The sequence below is a fragment of the Rhopilema esculentum genome, chromosome 14 (assembly GCF_057945365.1).
Source record: "Rhopilema esculentum isolate cy_ngs chromosome 14, ASM5794536v1, whole genome shotgun sequence".
Taxonomy (NCBI): domain Eukaryota; kingdom Metazoa; phylum Cnidaria; class Scyphozoa; order Rhizostomeae; family Rhizostomatidae; genus Rhopilema; species Rhopilema esculentum.
In genome coordinates, this window is record NC_142828.1 from 3,450,329 (window position 1) to 3,472,778 (window position 22,450).

Consider the following 22,450-nt stretch of genomic DNA (forward strand, 5'->3'; position numbering starts at 1 on the left):
TACTGAGATAGCCATCTCGATACGGTTTATCGTAATAGAGAAACCAAGGCCCGGGATTTTTTCATTTGCTTAGTCATTCGAATTATTAGGGGCACTATTGTTGAGAGCAATAGGAACAAAAGGAAGTAAAGGATTTTCGTACTTTTTTGAGGGGGAGGGGGGGGGGCAATAACAGTAGCAGCTAAAGCCTGGCATTTTGTTAAAGCTATTGATAAGATATATCGTTCCCGGAGTAAAAGAATCAATCCCTTCGCTTCTGTGTCACATTCAGCAAACTGTATAATAAGTTAGCTGGTATTCATTGAGCATTCTTAGTTGGACATGAGTAGTGTTTCACGTTTTGTCATTCCGGTACGAAAGCGAATAACAGAAAATATTTGATATTTTGATATTTGAGATTGTGAGTGGCTCACGTCTTGAACAGGTTTGACCTGAACCTTAACAAATTTGCAGACAGCTCTTGATGTGAGTGATGGTATCAATTTCTTCATTAATTTCTACTCAAGCAAGAACCAGGAAAATTTACACTACTGCAGATAGCTCTTTCACCCATGTCATCAGAAATGAAGCATTAATTAGCTTAAGGCATTGATCTACTTGTTTGTCTATACCAACGCGTACTAGATTATATCCTCATGTTCTGTGTGATATCAATTTAGTCTAGATTGTCAAACCTTATCTTTATAGGGATTTGATACTTGCTTACACTTTACTTTTTTTTGGATTTAATGCTATCTCCTTCAATGGCATAGCTTGGCCTACCGGACTAGGTGTGTAGGGGTCATCAAGAGTGAATTTACCGATGAAGACATACATGAAGAAAGGTTTTGATGGTATTTCATTTGCCAATAAAAAGCAATTTTACCGACCAACTTAAGATTTTGTGGACTAGCAGAAGATTTCTCGACTAACTCATGAAAGATTAGGAGGTGCCACATCCCTCTACACTTTCCCCGGAAGCTACGCCCCTGACTTCATAACATCTTCCATGTTGCTATCTATGTGAATCTGTTTAGCATAATTTGTACAAAAAAATTCTTGACAGTGCTTTAGAAGTTGATGATTCTTGCGTCCTTATCCTTTTATTTTGACTTGTGAGTGCAAGCTTCTCTGCACGCATCCAACATTGCAGTCTATGTGGATCTGCTCAGTTCTGATCAACAAAGTAATCTTGACTATGATTCGATAGATAACAACTTTTACTCATATCGTATCCCATGCTTTCTTGATTACGCATTTAGGCTTCCATCCTATATGAATTAGGTTCAAGTTTTGCAGTGCAGAGTTGACAGTTATTGAATACCCCCGGACCACAAATTCTGTGTCCTCGCATTTTATTCTATTCAGTCCTATCTTCTTCTCAAATGCACATGCATGCTTGCATCCTATATGGATCTTTTTTCTTCTTTCATCTAAGTTTCTATCCTCTGCGGATCTGTTTGAAAACGTTTTTCCAAAGTAATCTTTGAAAAGATTGATGCTTTGCTTCTTTTCGTTTAAACTTTGGTATTTAAGTCTAACTCAACACGTCTATGCTCCCATCCTCTGTGAATCAGTGAGTTCAGTCATAGTGATAAAGATTTAAAACATCCTCTAAGCAGTTTTCGTTTAAAACCAAGGGTTCAGTGCTACCTTCACAAACTAAAGCCTATTTCCTTTGTGACTTTTCCATTGATTGATGCTGCAATAATTGTAGCTGTTCGTAATCATATTTGTAATTGGAATCTAACAGTTTGCCAATGTAACAGTTTGCCAATCTATGCATGGCCATGGATTCACCTGCAAAAATGAACAAAATCAACAATGTAACTTTTGAATATCCAGTTTTGATGCCTGGGTAAAATTCTAGGTACCTAGCTCGAAGGTAAAGGGTGTGGAACACAGGCTATGGGTACCAGACCTTTTATAATTAAATTCCAATCATCAAGATATCATCTCACATGAATGCCAATGAACAAAGAATTTCACTTGATAAGCACTTTGAAGAAGCTTAATAAATATTTCCCACATGATAAATTTCCATTTAATAAATCAATAATTCTTAGGCCAAGCAAGATGTCTTTGCTGTAGACCCAGGGAATTTTGATCTCATTTCGTAAATTTATAATCTTCATTAGATCCCAAGAAAGTTTATCCATGCGGCGAAGTACTGAGGCTTAAAAGGGACACTTTTTATATTAAATATATGTAAAAGGATGATATGCTAGTCTATAAAACTGCGTTTTCTCCATAAGGATTAAAGGAAAATACAAGGGGCTGCCCTGATGCCCCGGAGGTCGGGGGCTCGTCTTTGAATATCATATTTGTATCATTATCACGTAACTCTATCTTGTACATTTATGATTCTCTCAAGTCAAAATGTTGCCTTTTATCTTCTGACCTGGAATCTGCCTCATTTAAAAGTTGTTTGTGTTTATTTATTCAGAAGGAGTTTTCACAACAGTTACCATTATGATAATTTATGATTACGCTTGAATTTGCAGAAATGGCTGTTGGTCTTTGTTAGTCCTATGTCTGACACAAGCAAATCTATTTTTTTCTTCTGAGAAATACCTTTGCAGTTTGAAGTTAGAACTGTTTCTGTGATTTTAATGAAAGCAAGACGGTTTATACACTTCAGTTAGTACATGTATATAGTTTTAATTGTAACTGGGCTATTAAACTCTGAGATGAAATAACAGTCGCTGCTACCACAGGAGTGACAGATTTAGGCGTTAAGATGACGACAAGGCTTGTCGAAGAGTATATTTTGTAAATGCTTTTATGTCAGTCACAGCTTAGCCATTGCAGTTATACAAAAGAAATCCATACATATCGTGAAATGGTGTTCTGTTATTGACTTATCACCTGGCTTTAAAGATAGGGTCTTTTCACGCAGAAATGCTTTAATAAACTTGAAGAATTTTGTGTCTCTAGGTGTTTAATACCAGCATTTTCAATATTCGTTGCGGTTCTTCTTTTTCTGCAGTTTCATTATATAATAAATGTTGCTTTCTTTGTTAGCCTCTTTGTTGTTTAATTTCTCATTCCTACTGCGTCTAGGAAAAGGTGACTTTAATTAGCGCCATGAAATGACGTTAATGTGTAAATTAGCAATAAAATTTACGAAGAAAAGACATTTCCTGATTGAGGTGTTTCACTCGGGAAAACCTACGGCCGAAGCGCACTACAATAATAATGAATTTTTCAACGCTAAAAGGAAGGGTGCTCTTTATTTGCTCTTATCAACTTGTGCTTCTTTGTTAGATACTAATAACGTAATGTCTTCTGAACCACCCCCCGTCTTTGCAATAACAAAGCATGCGTAGTAGTTACTGAGCTCCTAACCAGTTTGGCATTTTTTAAACCACACCCTTCAAAATGCTGATAATCAACCATTTTGTAAGCTACTATGAAATAAGTTATCTCATAAACCTATTACTAACTTCATCCTTTCTCAGACACAAGCTTCTGACCAATTAGGTAGGGGGTGATTTTTAAAACACAAAAATCTATGTTATATGAGATTTTAGTCTTGATTTTTCTTGATATTTAGGAGAGGTGAGGTCAGCCCATAGTATCCCCACACCGAACAACTTGTTTGAAACTCATTAACAACTTGCACTTTGTCTTTCTCACGAAATCAGTGTTTCACTTGATATACAATCAAACATTTTTTTTCGTACGTTAGAAATTCGCCGTCCATATTTTATTGGACGATGATCTTTTGATTACATTGCGTTGCCGTCAAACCATAGTCTTTTCAGATGTGTCGCTCCTGTGTTTTAATTAGAGGCATAATTCCTGATCGAATAGGCAATAAACATTTGTAAGTTATTCAAACGAGGAAGTAGGCAGTTTTCCAGTTACTCATTGGGTGACGTCATTCAAGGAGGCCGACCACTATTAAGGTTGCTGCTTCTTCCGAGAGGGAAGCGCGCATTGTATTGACGTTCCTTTTTCTCCATGGCAGGAACTTATGTGATAGCTTGTCTTTGAAAGTGTATAATGCTGCATTCATGGAGCCAATTTCAGGTCACTAGTTCATACATTTCTTTTGAAGAATATCGAGATTAAATTAATTTCAAATTCTAGCGAGAGTGTTTTGAACAATACAATCAATAACACCATTTTTTTAAATATTTTGCTTGCACCTAAATTTTGAACATATTTTATTCTTTAATGATCTAACAAGCGGAGGTAGTTAAAAGGCAAAGAACTTTATGTCAGGAAGAGTTTTCGTAAATGGTTTAATAAATGCGTTCAAGCTAGCATTTTTCGTATGACCTTAAAAGAAATGACCAAATTCTACTGGAGACGTATGGTTAGAGACTTATTTTTCACGATAGAGGCAACTGTTCCCAGTTTTCGTGTATTCGTGTACTTTCGTGTAAATAAGTCTCATTTTGCTATCAAACTTACCATTTTTTAGCGTGGTATTTCTTAAAGTTTAAAGTAGCAATGAATCCAAACTGTTATATACGTAGACTCTAACCATGTTATCCATAATTCAATTGGCTCTTATGGATATTGGCAGAGCTATCTTAAGGAGTTTCTGTAATAACATTGGTTAGGCTTAAATGACAGTAGTATTTTACGTTTGTAACTTTAAACTTGGGTTTTGCGTTTAGATAGTTTGAAATGAAATGACATAGAGGAAAACAAATTAGAACAAAACAAAATATGTTTAAATTTCAAACCTACGTCTCGTTCCAGACTCCTTTGCATTCAAGGGGCCATAGTACATGTTTACATACAGAAAGTAGAACGGTATGATGGTAGGCTCGCATTTCCCTCGATTTTTATTATTCTGTTTCCTTGAAACTTACTTGGGTTATGTTTCATAGGCCCGTCCATAGATTCTTCTTCTCTTCTCTTTCACCAACTGCATTAAATAGATCTTTGATGTTTTCTGTCCTGTGTCATGCAACCACATCAGCTTCAGTAAGTTCCCCTCTACTTGCAGTTCCACCCCAATCATTTTTATCAGCATCCATAACATTAGCTCCGATGCACATTGGCTTTTTTTCTCTCACACAGTGACCAGCCAATCTCATTTTTATCTTTAGTGAATTATTCACTGAAACTGTACCCATCCTCTCCAACTCCCTTTTCTTAGGTATCGGAACATGTTGTACTGATCAGTTCAATATTCTTGTTTTCCTTTCGGTTGAGATGAAATAGCTATCTCACCAACCATTCTACTGGTTTGTGTCTTATCAATTTTATTTAATTTGGCTAACCAGATCCTTTTGCAATGCTTTAGGCCATAATGTATACATGGTGCAAAATATTTTAAATTTTGCCGTCAAGAATCGCATCATTATCGCGCGCGTAACATTTCATTGTGGTCTCTTCAGATTTTCCTTGTTCTTGTTTGTTTTGAAAGCGATTAACTCTCTATCTAGGGTAACCACATCCCATTATAGCTCCCCTGCTCTACAGCAACCACAAATCGTTTCTTCGCCACCCGATAGCATCTGGGCACTTGAACAGTGTTGTTCTTGTTCATTTATCTTGCTCATGCGCAAGTTAAGGTTATAGAATTCAAAAAGGAGAATTCTGTTTTTCTGTCATCTTTTGAATAACGATGCGTGCTGCAAAATTCTGTGCCACAATGTACGCTTGACCTTGTTGTTTGAAAAATGGCTCATATAGTTGGTGCCAAACCTCCTGCCTTAAAAGAAATGTTCACCTCTTGAATAACAAGATTATTTTCTGCTAGCGTTAGTTATTTGTCAAAACATTGCCTCGGTACTATTAAAGAAAGGTATGATAACATATATAGGTAAAAAGAATAGTATACGTTAAACCGAATATTATGAGATAAGCTAGTCGAATTCAAAGCAGGAATCACGGCAGTAGCGCCAACTTCAGCTACCAACTTCTCAGTTTCAAGCTCCAAGGCTTTTTCAAAACACGTTTTATCAAACAATCTGTTTATCAACCTTATCAAAAAGAAAAAAATTAGGAAGCGAGGTGGTCAAACCTGAAAGTTCCATTGTGTCCAAGGACCATCTTGTTTTCAAAGGCCATCTTCAGTTTCTTATTAGCGGTTTCTTAGTAAAAATTAATGCAGAACAGCGATTGGTATCACGTCGAAATCCAAGTGGCGCTGTGGTAAACCGAAGGGTATGACTTACGATTAAAGATTCGCTCATGCATTTGTGATCAATTATTACACTTGGCATTAACCTTTGATGGTTCACAGACCTATATGAGCTTGTGTCAACTATGATTTAAATCGCCAGCCAGGTAGAGGCTATTTTCAGTCACTGTGATCATTTCGTCTTTGTCTCCCTGTAATAAATAAGTGAGGGAAAAGCCTCAAAGCCTTAAAAACTGCATAAAATGCGCTGTACTGTGATGAGGAATGTATATTAATAGAAATTTATATGAAACTCGTTTATGGTTGCGACTTAGAGGAAGAAAGTGTAAAGGTAACATGCATGAAGCCAAGAGGCTGTTTGTTTTCAAAACTGTTTTTCAACTGGAAAGCGATTAGAAATCCTTTTTAAATGAAATCTAACAAAGCTTATTACAATATATTGCGGATAAAATGGTAAAGAAGTACTCTAGAAGGCAGTGGAAAAACTCTTTTTGTAGAATTCACCAAACTATTAGAACCTCAGTGACTTTTGCATATAACTTGAATCATTTAGGGCCAGCAAATGTCGGCAAAATTTGAAGGCATATCAAAAGATTATGGAGCGTAACCATCTTTTCGATTTTAAGGACATGAGGACAATTCTGGCTTCTTGTGAGCTTTTTGAAAATGTTTTATTTAGGCCTATTTTGTTCCTTCTTCTGTATCATTACTTTGCACATAAATGTTGCAACTCTCAGAAATAATGCCTTTGTCACCAATTTTCGACTAAGGGGTAATTCACTCTTGAAAATAGTGTACGAGATTTTCACCAATGCGAAAGGATTCCTAGTGATTTCAAAAGGAAACCTAAAGGCCAGGGGATAAGTGGACAAAGAAAGAAGAAATAGGAGAAGGTGACTTTGTAGAAGAAGAGAATGAAGATTATTGTAAGAAACTGAAATGCAGAAGAGGAGAAAAAAGGAGGATATCGTAATGAAAGTGATGTTGATGTCTGATACAATATCGACAGAGAGGCTGTATTGTAGAATACTCTGCACCGCATACTGTTGCCGTAAGATACTCGGAAGGGGAGAGACTTCCTAAATCGTGAGTTGTATATTAGAAGTCTACAAACGAATGGCCTAAACGAGCAAAACAAAAGGGTATAGAGTTTTAGAGGGTAGGAAGGTGGACGGGGTACCTACACCCAACAGTACTATTTTCAATATAAGTTGTATTAAATTATAATTATTGTTATAATTTAGAGAATGAAGATGAAAATCCTGTAAAATTACACTAATTACACGATAGAATTAAAAATTCGGAGATCAACGATTTTTTCTAATCACTTACATGGTCAAGTAAAAAATACAATAAGTTTTAAGTGCCTACTTGGAAAAGCATTGTCTTTAGATTGTCTGATATGGAGTGACGAAGTGTTCTAGGCATATTCATGTTCTAAGTACTAGGCACTAGGCATATTCAAGTTCTCTATTGTGATAAGGCCCAGTTCTTATGTCGTAATGAAGAAGAAGATTTTCAAAATATTTGTTAGACTGATGCCTTAGTGCTTCTTAGTTAATAAAAATCTACACACATCATAGCACACTGTATATATTTATTTACACCCTCGGCCAGGGCATGAGATTCAACAAAAATGTAAATAAAACTTAATTCTACACCTCGAGAGTGGTAAAATGTGGTTTGATTTGCTTTAAATATTTGATTCCAAGTTCCAACAACAGGAAGATATTGTTAGTTACCAAATTAAATTAACACCTGAAACAGCAACAGAAACAACCGTCACAACAATAGATTTAGTCTGCTTTTGTTAGTACCAAATTTGATTAATTTAATGCTATTAGAGGTAGAACTATGGACGATGACGGTCGAAATTTAATCCCTTGCCATATTTGACTTGATTGATGGTATTACGTCACCTATTTATCAAACGTGGCTCTTTCCATGTAGCAATCCCAGGAAATCTTCTATACATATTTTTTCAATTGACACATTTGCTTGTGGGCCGCCTGGTGACCCGTGTTCTAGGGACATTCGTTTGTCTGAAAATACGCTTTGCTGCAGCAAACGAAGACCAAGAAGCATGCTTAACAATGGATGGTTGTTATTCAAGAGAGAGTGTAATCGTAATATTCAGTGTGTCATCGAAGTCCCTAGACTGATCTGATATTTTTTTCATTATGTTCTGTTAAACTTGTGTTCTCAACTCACCTTTTAACTTGAACAAAGCTACATTAAGATATGATCTCAAACAACAGAGGGGCGAGGGGCTTTGTCAACCATACATTTCCTTTCGATTTATATTTTAGAGAAGGGGCAAAAGGGAGCTCTCCTCGGCCCTGTAATTGTTTTTTGACGGGAGGAAAAAAATTTTCGATTGGTTCACTTTGTTGCAGAAAAGTGACAGACTAGTGCAAAAATTTTATTAAGGTTTATTGGACAAAATCAATTGGTTAGCTGTAATCTGTGTGTAAAGGCTTCTTTCGCTATTATAACGACAAATTTGCCTTGAATGAGCTTCCTTGCCGATGACAAACTTGGCTAGCCTCGAATACATTCGCACATGCGCTTGCAATGCAAAGAACATCGAATTCTTAATGAATGGAGTTATCCTGTTGCCATTTCACTATTAAATGGTTTGATTCTAGTCACACCGATGAGTCGATGACATGTTTATTTTCGAGTGTGTCCATTAACTCTACCTTTCGAAAATAAAGGACCCAACCCTAAAAAACTTGCTATCAAATAATTTAAAATCAGGACAGCAGTGTCAAGAAATTTAAATTGAAAATAAATCAGTAAATGCTATGTTGGATTCGATAAATCATGCAAGGAGCTTGTTTATGAGGGGGTACGTTTTTACCCTTCTTTATTATGATCATATTTCTCGTTGCATTATAAAACTAATTCCTAAAATGCTTCTCTTCGGCAGTTTACTGCAATCCATGACGTCACAACCTAGATGCCCCTTTGCACGTTCCTTATAGGTTTTGACTGTGATCTCGAGCATTGTTTCTGATACTGAACTTTGCCTTTTGTGTGATCTTTTCAGCTTTGATAATCGCGTCAAGTATGTTTGCCTACCTTCTCATGAACATGTACTGAAGCAAAATCTCAACCTTTGAGGGCAACACTGACGAGGTCCCCGTTTCGCGTTTGACGATGTTTTCATGCATTGATTAATATGTATGAAATCAAATGTGTGTAAGATCTTGTGAACAGACTCTTGTTGATTGGCATATATCCCCTATTGAAAACCTCAATTCTCAGGTCTTAGATCAGATTAAGTCAGATCAAATAATTTTAAATGGAAATTTGCATAATCATAATATATATGAATCTTGTGAGGTCTGAATGCTATCAGGGCTTCTTCATTAAGACTACAACTGTGATGCCAACCTCACAACCAAGGCACACTGCTTAATTCCTCAAAAGAAAATAATTTTCATTGGAGCTGGATTAGCAACCTTCTTCCTCTACTTGATAGTTTCTACGTCATAAAAGAGTTTAATGCAAGACTGTATGATAACCCCCCACTCGATCTATTCTCTCTTGTGTGTTTCGGAGTGCAGTTGGAACCTGTGATGGAAATGTTTCACCATCATAAAAGCAAATTTCTACCCACATGACCTAGCCCGAAGCTGTCTTTCCAACATAAATGGTGTACATCCAATCATGCTTCCCCCCCTCCCCCCACTACTTTACCCTAACTCCCCACTCGATCTATTCTCTCTTGCGTGTTTCGGAGTGCAGTTGGAAACTGTGATGGAAATGTTTCACCATCATAAAAGCAAATTTCTACCCACATGACCTAGCCCGAAGCTGTCTTTCCAACATAAATGGTGTACATCCAATCATGCTTCCCCCCCTCCCCCCACTACTTTACCCTAACTCCCCACTCGATCTATTCTCTCTTGCGTGTTTCGGAGTGCAGTTGGAAACTGTGATGGAAATGTTTCACCATCATAAAAGCAAATTTCTACCCACATGACCTAGCCCGAAGCTGTCTTTCCAACATAAATGGTGTACATCCAATCATGCTCCCCCCTCCCCCCACTACTTTACCCTAACATTTGGTTTACCCTAACAGTTGCACAAAGTTGTCTAGAAAGGACATAGGATGTTGGCACTAATAGTTTTCACAATTTGGCCACCAAAACACCTACATCCCTTCACTAGATTTCCCCTGTTTCTGTCTTCAGGTTTGCCCAACTCTAATAGATATATTTTTGTGTTGATAAGGAAGACATATGTTTTTGTTTTCTATTTAATCTCGTATTACTTGATACTTAAGCGCCATATAGCCCTATTATCCATTTTGAGCGTATATCATTCACAAGGAGTAGATACTTTTTTGTGACAGGTAGTGTTAGAGTTAATATAAGTAACATATTAAGACAAGATATGCTCTTATTATAGGTACTAAAGTGTAATAAATGGAAACCGAAAAAAATGGCCAACTGTGATGTCCCAAACAGCAATCCAGTCATTTGACCATGTGAGTATCGCATCTAAAGTAGTTAATATATAAAGAAATACATAACTTTATATATGTGAATGAAATAAGCGTTACCTGAATTTTTTTTATAACATTTGTTTTTGAAAAATCGCTACTGTTGTGCAACATGGTCCAATGAAACATTGTTTTCACTTTTAAAAATAGCACTAATTAAAGTGCTTTAAAGGATAGAGTTTTGGTTGCATTGCATACCCTTTGCAAAGAAAAATTTCACCTGTCAATAAAATATGTATTTATAATATTGTATAAGCTAGCTATCCATTTGTAATATTTTGAAAGATTTTTCGAATTAGGTACACCAAATTTATTTGGAAATTTTAACTTAGAGGATAATTCAATTTGAGGGCCTAAATCCTTCCTAGGCTTTCTGCCAAGCATTAGATAAAAAAGTTAAGTAAAAATAATTTCTATAGAAAAATTAAGAGTGATATTTCAGGCCTAATGTTGCAAACTTTTAGGCCGAGCAGATTGTTTGGTAATGACAGCTCCTCATAGTTCGTGTGCCAATGCTTGAACCTATTTTTAAATTGTGTCTGTACGGTGGTTTTGCAGGAAAGCATAAACTATAACGGATTTTGTTTTGAAATATCTTTAAACTAAATATCATTCTGATATGTTGATAGCTGTTTTGGAAATATTTCTAATTGAAAAAGACATCTGAATCATAATCAAACGCTCAATTTCTCGCAACTTACATGTTACTCTATTCCATCATATATGATTTCATCTACTGGATATTTTTCTTGTTATCTAATGAAATAGGTAGGCCAGTACCAAATGCTATCTTCAACCACCCAGAGTGGCCTTTATTCCTTTTAATGAAGCACCTCGTGTGTCGTAAATCTAATTTAAGGATATTTTTCAGACAAATCAGATATTTTTTCATGCATTTATTGATGCTTTTTTCATGCTTTAATTCATTTTTCGGGGCCTTTTTTACCTTCCAAATGCGTTAATTGTTCCAGGGCTCTGATGGTATTAAGTCTAATTGGTAGGAATATAGTTTTTGCCACTGATTTCACAAAATTCTTACTTTAAAAGTTTAACAGCGTCATCAAAAAGAGGTCTAACTTTACTTGCATTGTTTGAATTTCTTAGTGGCCACTTGCGAGTTGAGAGCCGTTGTGGGGTTGCTATAACCCTATCCACGGTTCGTTGCACCAATCTGATCTGTACTATGCAAAGACAGCAAGCTACCTATTCATGAAAGGGTAGCTTCTTTGTCTAGATTATGACATAGCTTATTAATCCTTCAAATTTCCCACATCTATAAGTCTTAAAAGCTTTAGCCAGTCGATACGTACTTTGACATTGGGTTTTAGGACATCCGAAGCAAAGTTCTCAGGTTGATTTTTTTCCGTTAGCAAAACTTTGTTGTAAGCATGGACACCGACTTGTCTGTAAGGCTCTAGGAACACATTAATATGGAAGCCCTCGCGAGAAAAAAAATCAAGAGGCCATTACGATAGAAAGAAAGAACTTGCGTGCGTGCCCCGGTCGTAACTTGCGTGAAATTTTTTTGTGACGTCACGCTTACTTTAGGCCAAATTAACTAAATTTAGGAAAAGAGCCTGCTCATTTTTACTTTAAACTTGCCAATTGTAGGTATTGCTTATTGGGCCCAATAAACCTAGAGGCACAACCCTTCCCAGGCCCCCTCTCAGCTTCTTATGTGAAATTCTCTCAGTTCATTAATACCAAGGACGTCGGCTGAAAAAAGCAACTGTGATGTTAGGGATTTTATGGATTCAAAGTTTTAGTTTTTGTGGATTATAAAAGGAACAACTGAAAAGCCACAAAGTGAAGGGATGTTTTTTGTAATGACATGTTGCATTTTAAACCATCCATTTCAGGCCAGCAAGCAGAGACGCTTCTGTCCAAAGCCATTGTTTAGCAGGCTTATTCGTTTTAGCGCGCATGTTCAATTGTTGTATCAGAGTCCAATGGACCTGCCCTAGTACTTAAAAAGTTAAGTATTTCATAAACTTGCCTCCGATACTTTCTGTCTGGCCTCAACCTCCTTAAATCATATTCTATTAACTTAATTTAACTTAATAGTGCGTATTAATGCAAATGAGGGCCGAAAACTTCTTGAAAAGATAACAAATTTTGTAATGAAGGAAACGAAACAAGTTTATGAATGTGGCACTTAAACTGAACGTATGGTTGTCTTCCAGTTCTTTTCAGATCGTATACGAAAAGTATAACTTGGGGATTTTAACCTCACGCTATACTAAACAAGCATTTGTTTTACGTTGGTTTTATTTTTAATTTATAATTTTTTAGCCATTAAATCGTCTTCTAATGTTGTCCTAAGATTTAACAGGGTTGAAAATTTGTTAGAAACATTGGAAGCAATGGCATTTTTTAAGCAAAGTCCAGAAAAGCGCTTAGCCTTTCTTCTAACAAGCTCAACCTTTAGAAAAAATTCCTCAAAAAGTGGGATGGGCTTTTGGCGCGGTACTCATTTTTTGCAATGCCCTCCCTTGTGTTTTTGACTGCATTATCGCCTTGCTTCTAGGCTCTAACTTTTTCTTCAAAAAAGAAGAGAAAGGTTTATCGTTGGCCGTTATTTTATTTTCATTCATGGAGCATCCCAATAATAAGATCTAGCGGGAAAAGTTATTTTTGTAGAAATTAAGTTGAAGGTAACAGTGACATTTGGTTGAATTTTTCAATTAAGAAAGCCAGTTGGAAAAAATATTCAGCTGTGACAATGCCAGTCCATAGCTTCTTCTCTACTTAACTCAAATTCTCAAATTGTACGCAGTTCAGGGCCCCGTACGAAGAGGGGGGGGGGGCTGTCGGGATGCCATGGCCCCACTACTTTTTGCAAATTTCCCTTGGCCTCCCCTAATTCCTATGTCAGAGCCCATGCAGTTTTTTCTTTTTAATCCTATATTCGAAGCCTGTGTTCAAATCACTTCGAACGCTCTTATCGATAAGAAATTTTATGATATTTTTCGGTAATAATTCGCTTTCTTTGTCTAAGCTCTTTCCTTCTCTAATAAATAGCACGTGATCAGTTACCATTTCTCTCTGTTCTCCATTTACGTTTGAAATTTCGCGCCATGTTCAGGTCATGTATCACTTTTTCCGCGTGATTTCTGCGGTGTGATGTTACTTTAACCATGTTTCAGAAGACTCTGGGGACTTCTACGAGGATTTCGTTCAATTATGTAGCGTTTTGCATTTTTTCAGAACTGCCTCACGAAGTCAGTTTATGTGCGTGTAAAAACAACAACTTTTAAGGGGTCATTTTAAAAGAAAACTAAAATACTAATACACTTATGCACAGGAATTATGCAAAATAGGTGGAAAGATTAAACAATCTGGTCAACCATGGCTTACAATCGACTTTCCGTCTATTTCGGGTAGCTTTTATCCTTATGCGAGGCCCAGAACACTTTGCGGTTCAACCTTGGCGAGAATCACTTTATTTGCAACTCCTTGTGGCTTCCTTCGGTAGCCACGGAAACTTTCAACGGCCGGGAATAGAGTTTTTCGGAAGAGGTTATCGATTCTTCTCCTCAGTTAACCTTCCGCAGCGAATCTTAATGTACAACACTTGCACTCAGGCCGGATATCGTATTTGCCGAGGCGCCAGTTTGTCTGAAAAAAAGTATCAGCCAAAAGTACTGTTCCTGTTTTTTTTTCTAACAACGGTGCTGTTTCTTAGTGACTTGAACTAGAAGAATTTTCATGCAACCTGTGCATGTTTAATTGTCACCCCACATATATTTTTCTTTTTCTCTGTTGTTGGTTGAACTCTCGTTAAAGCAAAACGAGGACTCTCTGGTACGTTATAAACGTAATGTGGTTTTGAAAATCGAGAGGAATTCATAATATCACGCAGCCCTCATCAGTGAGAGAACGGATGTAATCTCTGTGGCTTTATGGAGGGGCATAACAGAGATCCACTTGCTGTTTTTAAATCTCAAACAAAATCTATTATACAATCTTCTGTTCGCTTTACAAGCCTGTTACAACAGAATAGAAAGGCGATCAAATATTTTCTTTCTTTTTGCATCCGGTAGCAAATATACACACACAGGCCAACAAAAGATACCAATTTGATGGACGTGAGTATTTCTAAGCATTACTGGTCGAGAGGAGTTTTGCATGAAAATGAATTAAGCGTCATTAAGCTCTATAAAGTTTCCCTTCTATTGTGCCATTGTTCTGTGAACACAAGATTGGAGGAAACGGCGCTCAGAGGCAATTCAATAAGTATAAGCTGGTTTCCCCTCGAGGATGCGAGTGACTGAGTAGTTAAAAACAAGATGAAATGACTTTACGTCAAGGTTATCCGGTATTCTTATGCGGACCGGACAGGGAATGAGGCTATTCAATATAAGGGCAGAGCGCCGAACAATGAGGCCGTGATAATTATAATAATAATTGACCTTTGCTGCCTGTATATATTGTCTTTAAGCCCCCGAGAGTACAGTTTATAAACTAAGCAATTTGAAAGATAGAAACCTCACATACTCAGAAAGAATCCGTTGCAAAATAATTATTTCATTTGACAAGAAAGTATAATCATTTAACCGGAAGAGCCACACGCAAATTCCACTGTTTCCGTTTGTGTGAACAGACCGGATTTCTGAGTCTCGGGCTATTGGTCAAATCGTGGAAAACGTCCGGGCGATCAGCACTGATTTAGTATGAGCAAGAGAGCAGAATTTACCAGCCGCCGAGTTGAGAATGAATAACAGGATAGGTGAAGCTCGGTTGTGGAGAAGGAAACATAGAGACAGTTAGAGTCTTATGAAGCGAAAAGCAAGGTTATTTTGTCTCGGTCATTGGGTACGGAGTTTTGGCAGCAGATTGACAAGCTAACGACTTATTGACGCGTTTGGCTTGGTAGTTCAGAGTGTCTTGATTGCTGGAGTTCTATCTGCATGTTTTGTTTATGTTGCTTTTCAGTCCACGGAGAGAATTTATTGCAGCCGTTATATTTGTCCACAGCGACCCCTAAGGAGTCATTAACCGTAGAATTTTACTAAAGCTCGCTGAATTGTTTGAGGTCAGAAGCAACTGAACCGAAGCGCTACTCATTTGGCCTAGCTTTGATGTTTTCAACGGGAAGGTGACCGGCAATGGGAGAGAATGCCCTCTGCTATCAGCGCAGTGTAGAGTACCCTGGCTTGGTGAAGCCTTATCGGAGAGAAAGTGGTTCGATAGATCAATCTGTGATCGAGTCTTCGACAAGATCATCGGACGGATTTGGACTGACGAACAAATATACTCGAATGAATGAACTTCGCACGAAACAGAAGCAAAATTATGATCCTTTCAGTAGGTATGATGACGATTTGGGAGAGGAACACTACTTTCTTGTACCAAAGGTCCAGGGCAACTCGTTACAAGTTTCTGAATGGAGAAGGACAGTTAAATCGAGCAGATCGCTCAAAAACATTGCCAAACTGGCATCGGATATTAAACAAGTTGAAACTTCGGTTGAGAAAAACAGAAATCAAACTTATCCACCGCTTTATAAAAGGCCACAAACACAGCTAAGCGATTTGGATAAAAAGCGTTTTGAAGGGGAGTACTGTTACATTAGTGCTGACCAGAGTTCAAAGGATAAACATTCGTTTTGCAGATCAACGGTAGGAATATCGTTTAATCGAAAGAACGATAGCGAACAGTTACGCGAATTTGCTTCGAAATTCGCAACTCTTGGGGATGAAATCCCCAAACCACAAAGCAGCTCTCATTCATTGGGAGAAAGAAAATTCGACACATGGGTGGAATTAGATGGTATAAGCGAGTCTACGACAAAAACGCGTGTTATTAGAACTCAGCCAGAAAAAATTATCGATTATTGTACTTGTATGATTTGCGTTAAAGGAATATTTTATCACTGTACAGACGACGATGATGAAACTGTTGATAATGTGTGTTCGTGTACCGGCACAAAGGGAAGTGTTCTGAAAAGATGGACGTGTTTATCGATATTGGCATGTTTAATGCCATGTATATTTTGTTATCTACCCGCGAAAGGATGCTTGAATTTATGCCGAAAATGCAAAAATAACAACGATAAAGGAATGAGGGATAGTAACTTAAATGTGAGATACAAAAAGACGGAACAGAGACGGCCAAGAGAGACGACAACTCTCTTATAGCAACAACCTCTAACCTAACTGTAATCGTTTTTATTGAATATTTTAAATGGAAATGCAAGAGTCTGTTAAGATGAATCTCATTGCGAACCACTTCGATAATAATCTGCAGTGATTTTTCAGGCATACGGCTGCGGCCATGCCCGCTGGGGGTGACTTCGTTATTGCCACCAGCGAGTTTACAAATAAAACCACACCAATAAGATTATCGGAATTTTTCTTGTTTATTATCAAACTAAGGATTGTAGTTTTTAGAAAATGTACATGACAGATTTTTATTTAATCTGTTAAACAAAGATACGCTCTCTAGCAGACTCTTGCACGCAAAAGCATTCCCCAAGACGCATCTATTATAAGCAACAGTGATTTGTTCTAAGTTAACCCTCATTTATCATAATTTTAACTACTCAGACAGCTAGGTGAATTATTCAAGGAACCATTTTGTCATCTGAGATTTATAACTTGCAATCATTATGCAAGAAAAACGAGAATTGGAAGACCGCAGCGCCTGATCTCCTGTTTCTGTAAGACGAGAACTTCAGCTTTGAAAATACACCTGGATGTGCCTTTAGTGCTCATTTCCCATTTATTTATTAGCATTATTGTGATGAAATCATATCAAAAACGAAATGCCCTTTTCAAAATAAATGCAAGAAACTAGCAACTAAGTTGTGGGGTTTCCCCGGAATGAAATGCCGTTAATGTGTTTTCGCTGCTCGTGAAAAAAATGTGGAAACCAATGTTTCCTTTTTAGTATACTTCATTCAAAGGGATTCACGGCTAAAAACGACAATATAATCAAAAGTTTTTATTCCAAACTCCAGGGCTGTATCACGTGATTCTTATTTCTCATTTACCACAGCTCTCCGCTGTGCTTCATATGAATGGTACCGACTTTTGAAACAATGATTTCTCCGAATGGGATATCCACAACTTAGAGGCAACGTTTTAGTTTTGTCCATTTGTTTTTGTAACCTTTGATCATTTTTCCTATCATCCATAATGGCCGCCCCTCTTGTCTAATGCTCCATGATATTTTTCAGTAACAAACATTCCTCTACACCCAAGTTTATATGTTCGTTGCAGTTAAACATTTTTGTATATGTTTGTAAATATCCATTCCAGAACCATTTGTAAGCACACAAAATTATTACGTATTGTAAAGAAATTTGTAATTCTGCAAAGTACAATGTTGAAAAGAAGATTTTGTTGACAGTTCTACTGATAAACCATATTTATATATAGACTGAATGATAGATATATTCATACATAAAGTTATGTTGGTTTCTTCTGCATATTCACTTCAGTTCATATCCTCTTAACCATTTAAAACAACCCTGTGCAATTTTTGAATAAGAAATTCATTGAAATTCACCATATGTATGCCAATATGAGGTATGCAGATATATTTATGAGCAAGTAGTTTTAATGTTAGAAATAACAGAGACATGGCTCAAATTTGAAACCAATGCTTGTGCAATCATTTTTGCCATATAAGTAGGAAACAGTTCTAAAGTGGGTGGGGGTGGGGGGGGGGAGGCAAATGTAGGTAAATCAATGTCACCTTCATGAGCTGTAAATAGATGCCTTGTTTCTGGAAAGGGGAAACATACTCCAGTCCCCCATGTCCCTGATATCTAAGTATAAATTTCGTGAACTGTTAATAAACAAATCCCTGAATCCAGGTTCTGCCTTTTCTGAATCAATGGGTTGAAGTGCTATTGAGCAATTGTATGTCTTAACTATAAATAAGACTGAACTGCTCTGAACCAACAGCAAGATCTGTCCCCAGTTTATTTATGGTCTGTTTAAAAATACTTTTGTCAAAGCAACTTATCCTCTTTGATGTCAAAGAGATTCAGTTAAGGAAGCTTTTGGATGTTTTTCAGTGGTTTCCATGCAAAAATTCTACACATCTTAAACCAATTAACCCTTAGACTTTTCCAAAACTTTTAAGCTTACCCAAGGTCATTATCCTTATAAGAAGACGAATACTGGTTAGGGACATAATGTGACATTGCAGCTTATCAGGAATAGCCAGAATCTAAGATATCTGGAATTTTTGGGGTGGCCTTTTTACCCAATGTGAAATGGGCTGTTCTATGGCTCCTAAATTTTTTACAATGACAGGAAACTGCATTTGGTCCTGTGATTTATCAGAGTTTAAAAGTACAATGCCATAGTCTAATTGGATGCCAAGGGTTGGGGTGAGTAGCCCTGGCACAGGTTAGAGGTCTCTATTTGTGTGGCCCTACAATTCATTGAAAGATATACAGGAACAAAGCAATACGACGACGAGAATCCAATGTCACGAAATAAAATTCTCAAAATAAATTAGATTTAAAGAATATACTAATATTTCGCCCCGGCATACAGGGCTTCATCAGAGTAAATAAAACGAACGAGTTAATGGATTTGAAAAATCTATTCAATTCATTGTTGCACTGTCTCTGGTTTTTCTGTGTTAATTTCATCTTTTTTCGAAAGAATTAGACTTAACAGGGTATGGCAATTTTATAGAAAGTGGCTAAGTATTGTTTATAAAATTAATATAAAAAGTTAGGAATCGATATAGCCAAGCCTTCAGGCGTTACCAACACCATGGGGGAACAGAAGATTTTTAAGTGCTGGGAACATTCTTTTGATTAAAATCAATCATATGTGTAGCATGGTGGCCATTTTAATTGAAAATACCTGAAATGGTCATTTCATGTTGCTTTTGTTGAACAAATTTTATTCTCAGTGTGCCCAAATAAAAAATTCCAATTTAACTGTTGGAATAAGGAATGTTTAACCGTTTTGATTCTTGTTTTATATCGAAAAGATTTTGTGTTTTTCGAAATTTCTTGGATGTCTTGGATGTGTATGGATGGTCTTGGTTTTGATTTTAACAATTTACGAACACCCTAGTCCTCATTGCACTCGTCTTTAGGCCCTCTTTTGTATTCTTGTTATACCATATCCTATTTGTGAACTGCTTTGGTCTTGACATTCATTTTGTAATGAGTAATTCGAGGATTTTTGTTAGAAACGGCGGAGAGGGCCTAACTCTTCTTGTAATCGATTTGTTCGGAATGCGTTGGCCTCCTTGAGGCATTATTTGATCTTCTACAGTTATGAGAACGACGAAGCATTCAAAGGCCCTCTATTCTTTTGGTACCTTCGACGACTACAAAAAGTAATCTTGAGTTTTTCTTCTTCCTTATTGGTGGTTCGATTTGAAACAAACTAACTTTTTATTTTTGCTCCACTCTTTTCTGTTCTGAGCTCGTGTTGTGAGTTTTTTCAGATCTTGGAGGGATTTGATCTGTACACTAGAATTTTTCTTGGCACCATCTATAAGATCTGGAGTTGTCAGCCAAATTTTACTTTTGATTCAATGTCTCTGATGTAAACAATATTCTCGTTAAGGAAATTGAGTTTTGGCAGTAATTTGATTTGTTTTGATCCCCCCTTGCAAATTTTAAGTCACGCCACGCCACCCGATTTCAAATGTATGAAATCTATATTAGCAAGTTCCCTTTGAGAATCCCAACCCCTCGATGGGTTGGCGTTATATTGCACATCCGATTTTTTCACTGGCTTTGCTCACGTGTCTTGCACTCAAAACGTCGATTAAAATATATTATGATTTGGTTCTGTTCTGCGATTTGTTTTCTAATTTGAAAGACCTCGATTGCGAAAGAAAATTGGATAATTGGGGAACAATACGTTAGTGCGATTTTGAAGACGGCCTACCGAAAGTTTGCAAACAATGCTGCCAGTGTGTACTGCTCATTCATAGCAGAGAAAACGTCAACGAATGTAGAACCCCTGGAATCCTCAAAACAGTTGCCATTGGAATCCATACAATTTTATTACAATACAACCAAATGGGAAGGCGAATACTACAAGTGCTGTCATTCAAATTGTATTTATAAATGAAGCCGACGATCCCTTTGTGTGCCTTCAGAATTTTGCAACAGCTGATGATGTGAAGGAAAATTCCTGAGGAGGAAAAGAGAATGAATGAGGCTCTTTAACTGCGTCATCTAGCGAGACGCCATTGCTGTCGGCACAATTTGTCAGTTCAATGCGAAAATTAATTCCTTCTTGCTCTCTTTTGGTTATCATAAGTTTTTGAGTAGTTAGGTGTCGCAGCTGTGTGGTAAACTTTTAGTGCTATCAAACCTAGTTATTTGCGTGAGTAAATTTCGAAGTAAACTTTGCGAGAACACACTTTTAAGAAAGCTGATTTCATGCAGCTTTTATTGGGTGCTTATTAAATAATCGCCTAAACGGAGAAAAAAGAAATTTAGGAATTTTATCAAACCGTGCTTTAAAATCTCAGATGAATGACCAGCTCAAAGAAATTGCGTCGACAGTTTTATGTAGTTCTTTCACCAAGTTTTCTTGGTCGTTCTTTCGTTCCTAGATTTAATTTCAAGCTTACAATTCACCGAGTATTGAAGGATTTTTAATTTACATGCCAATTAGAATTTTCAGAGTCCCTGAAGGTTTTTTAAAGTTTGGAGTTAGTAGAGGAGTAAAAGCAAAATAGACAACTGAAATGCTTTTGATTTAAATTCCGATCAGAACATAATGAAATCTCAATATAGTTCGTTTGTTATCTTGTTATAGTTGTATTTTGTTGGTAAAATATAAACATCAGCATCATTTCTTCTGAAAATATTTCAAGTGGAATAATTTCTTAATATTTTGAGTCTGTTATCAAAAGCTTTTTTTAAAAGAATGATTCACCTAATTTCGATAGATTTTGAGCTTTATTTTTGTGTACTTTGTTTTGTAATTCGAGGTCACAGATTTGAAGGTTACTTGCTTTTCAAATGCATTGGAAATTTTCTTTATTTGAATGGAATAGATGCAGTTAGGTGTGATAAAATTAAAAGTAAACATTACATAAACGAAAAATTTATTTTATATAGAGAATCTTGCAATTCTTGTAAGGGAAATTCACCTAGGCCACAATTGCACTCGTACCACCCTCTATGCCCCTGTCAATCTTTGTCACTGAAATCATATGCGCGCATGACTTGTGGATAGGTTTTGAATGGCAAATCCGAGTATTATCACAACACAACCGGAAACTAAAATAAACTGGTATAAACTAAAAATAACTGTTATAATCTTGTTTAGGCAAAACCAAACTAGGCTAAAATTAGATACACTACACAAATGATCAAACCATTTAAATGTTATTAAAGATAGTAAGCGATAGCAAGTTTTTCAGTAGCAAATTGTACCATTTGGCCAGTGATGCTATCCGAAAGGCCACCGAAATAAGAAACCTTTGCTAGGCTCCTGACCCCTTTCAGCGTATCAACAGCTCCCCCAAAAGTTATAAGCCTGAACAGAATGTATTGAACTTGAAGCTTCTCTCATGTTAACTGGGCCTCCGACCACTATGCTCTGACCGGGGAGGGGGGGTGCGGGGCGTCGTGACCCCATGTTTTTGCAAGACAATAGAGATTTCAAAATCCTGTGTTAGGGGTGATAGATTTTCACGGGACCCCCCACTTTCCAACATGTGTCGGGGCCCTTGGTTAACCATACACTTTTGCATTCAAAAAATAAAGTTTTTCTCAATAGAGTTCCACAGCCTATCAAATCACAATTAATGCCAATAGCCAGTGGTAAAAAAAGATTGAAAAGAAAAAAATAGGCGACAAACACACAAGAGATCTTGTATGCATAATGTGTGTAAACATATGT

General features: G+C 36.9%; 2 protein-coding genes and 1 long non-coding RNA gene across 8 annotated transcripts in view; 2 read left to right on the forward strand and 1 right to left on the reverse strand.

Moving 5' to 3' along the window:
• LOC135695831 (uncharacterized) overlaps window positions 1–22,450 on the forward strand; it is a 106,658-nt gene that overhangs the window by 41,210 nt on the left and 42,998 nt on the right. For all 6 annotated transcript variants that reach the window (XR_016144575.1, XR_016144573.1, XR_016144574.1 and 3 more), the window contains one exon: window positions 10,508–10,586. Coding sequence is in view for 1 of the 6 variants with exons in the window: in XM_089112392.1 (XP_088968518.1) it covers window positions 10,554–10,586 (33 nt within the window). In the remaining 5 variants the exon portion in view is untranslated. The remainder of the gene's footprint in view (window positions 1–10,507; window positions 10,587–22,450) is intronic.
• Window positions 538–6,846, reverse strand: LOC148958519 (uncharacterized). The gene is made up of 2 exons (XR_016144579.1): window positions 4,809–6,846; window positions 538–1,779 (listed from the first exon to the last, which is right to left on the reverse strand). It is a non-coding gene; the product is annotated as an uncharacterized LOC148958519 (long non-coding RNA).
• On the forward strand, window positions 12,352–18,244 carry LOC135695830 (uncharacterized). Its single transcript, XM_065215013.2, has one exon. The coding sequence runs from the start codon at window positions 15,710–15,712 to the stop codon at window positions 16,739–16,741; it is 1,032 nt and encodes a 343-aa protein (XP_065071085.2). The 5' UTR covers window positions 12,352–15,709; the 3' UTR covers window positions 16,742–18,244.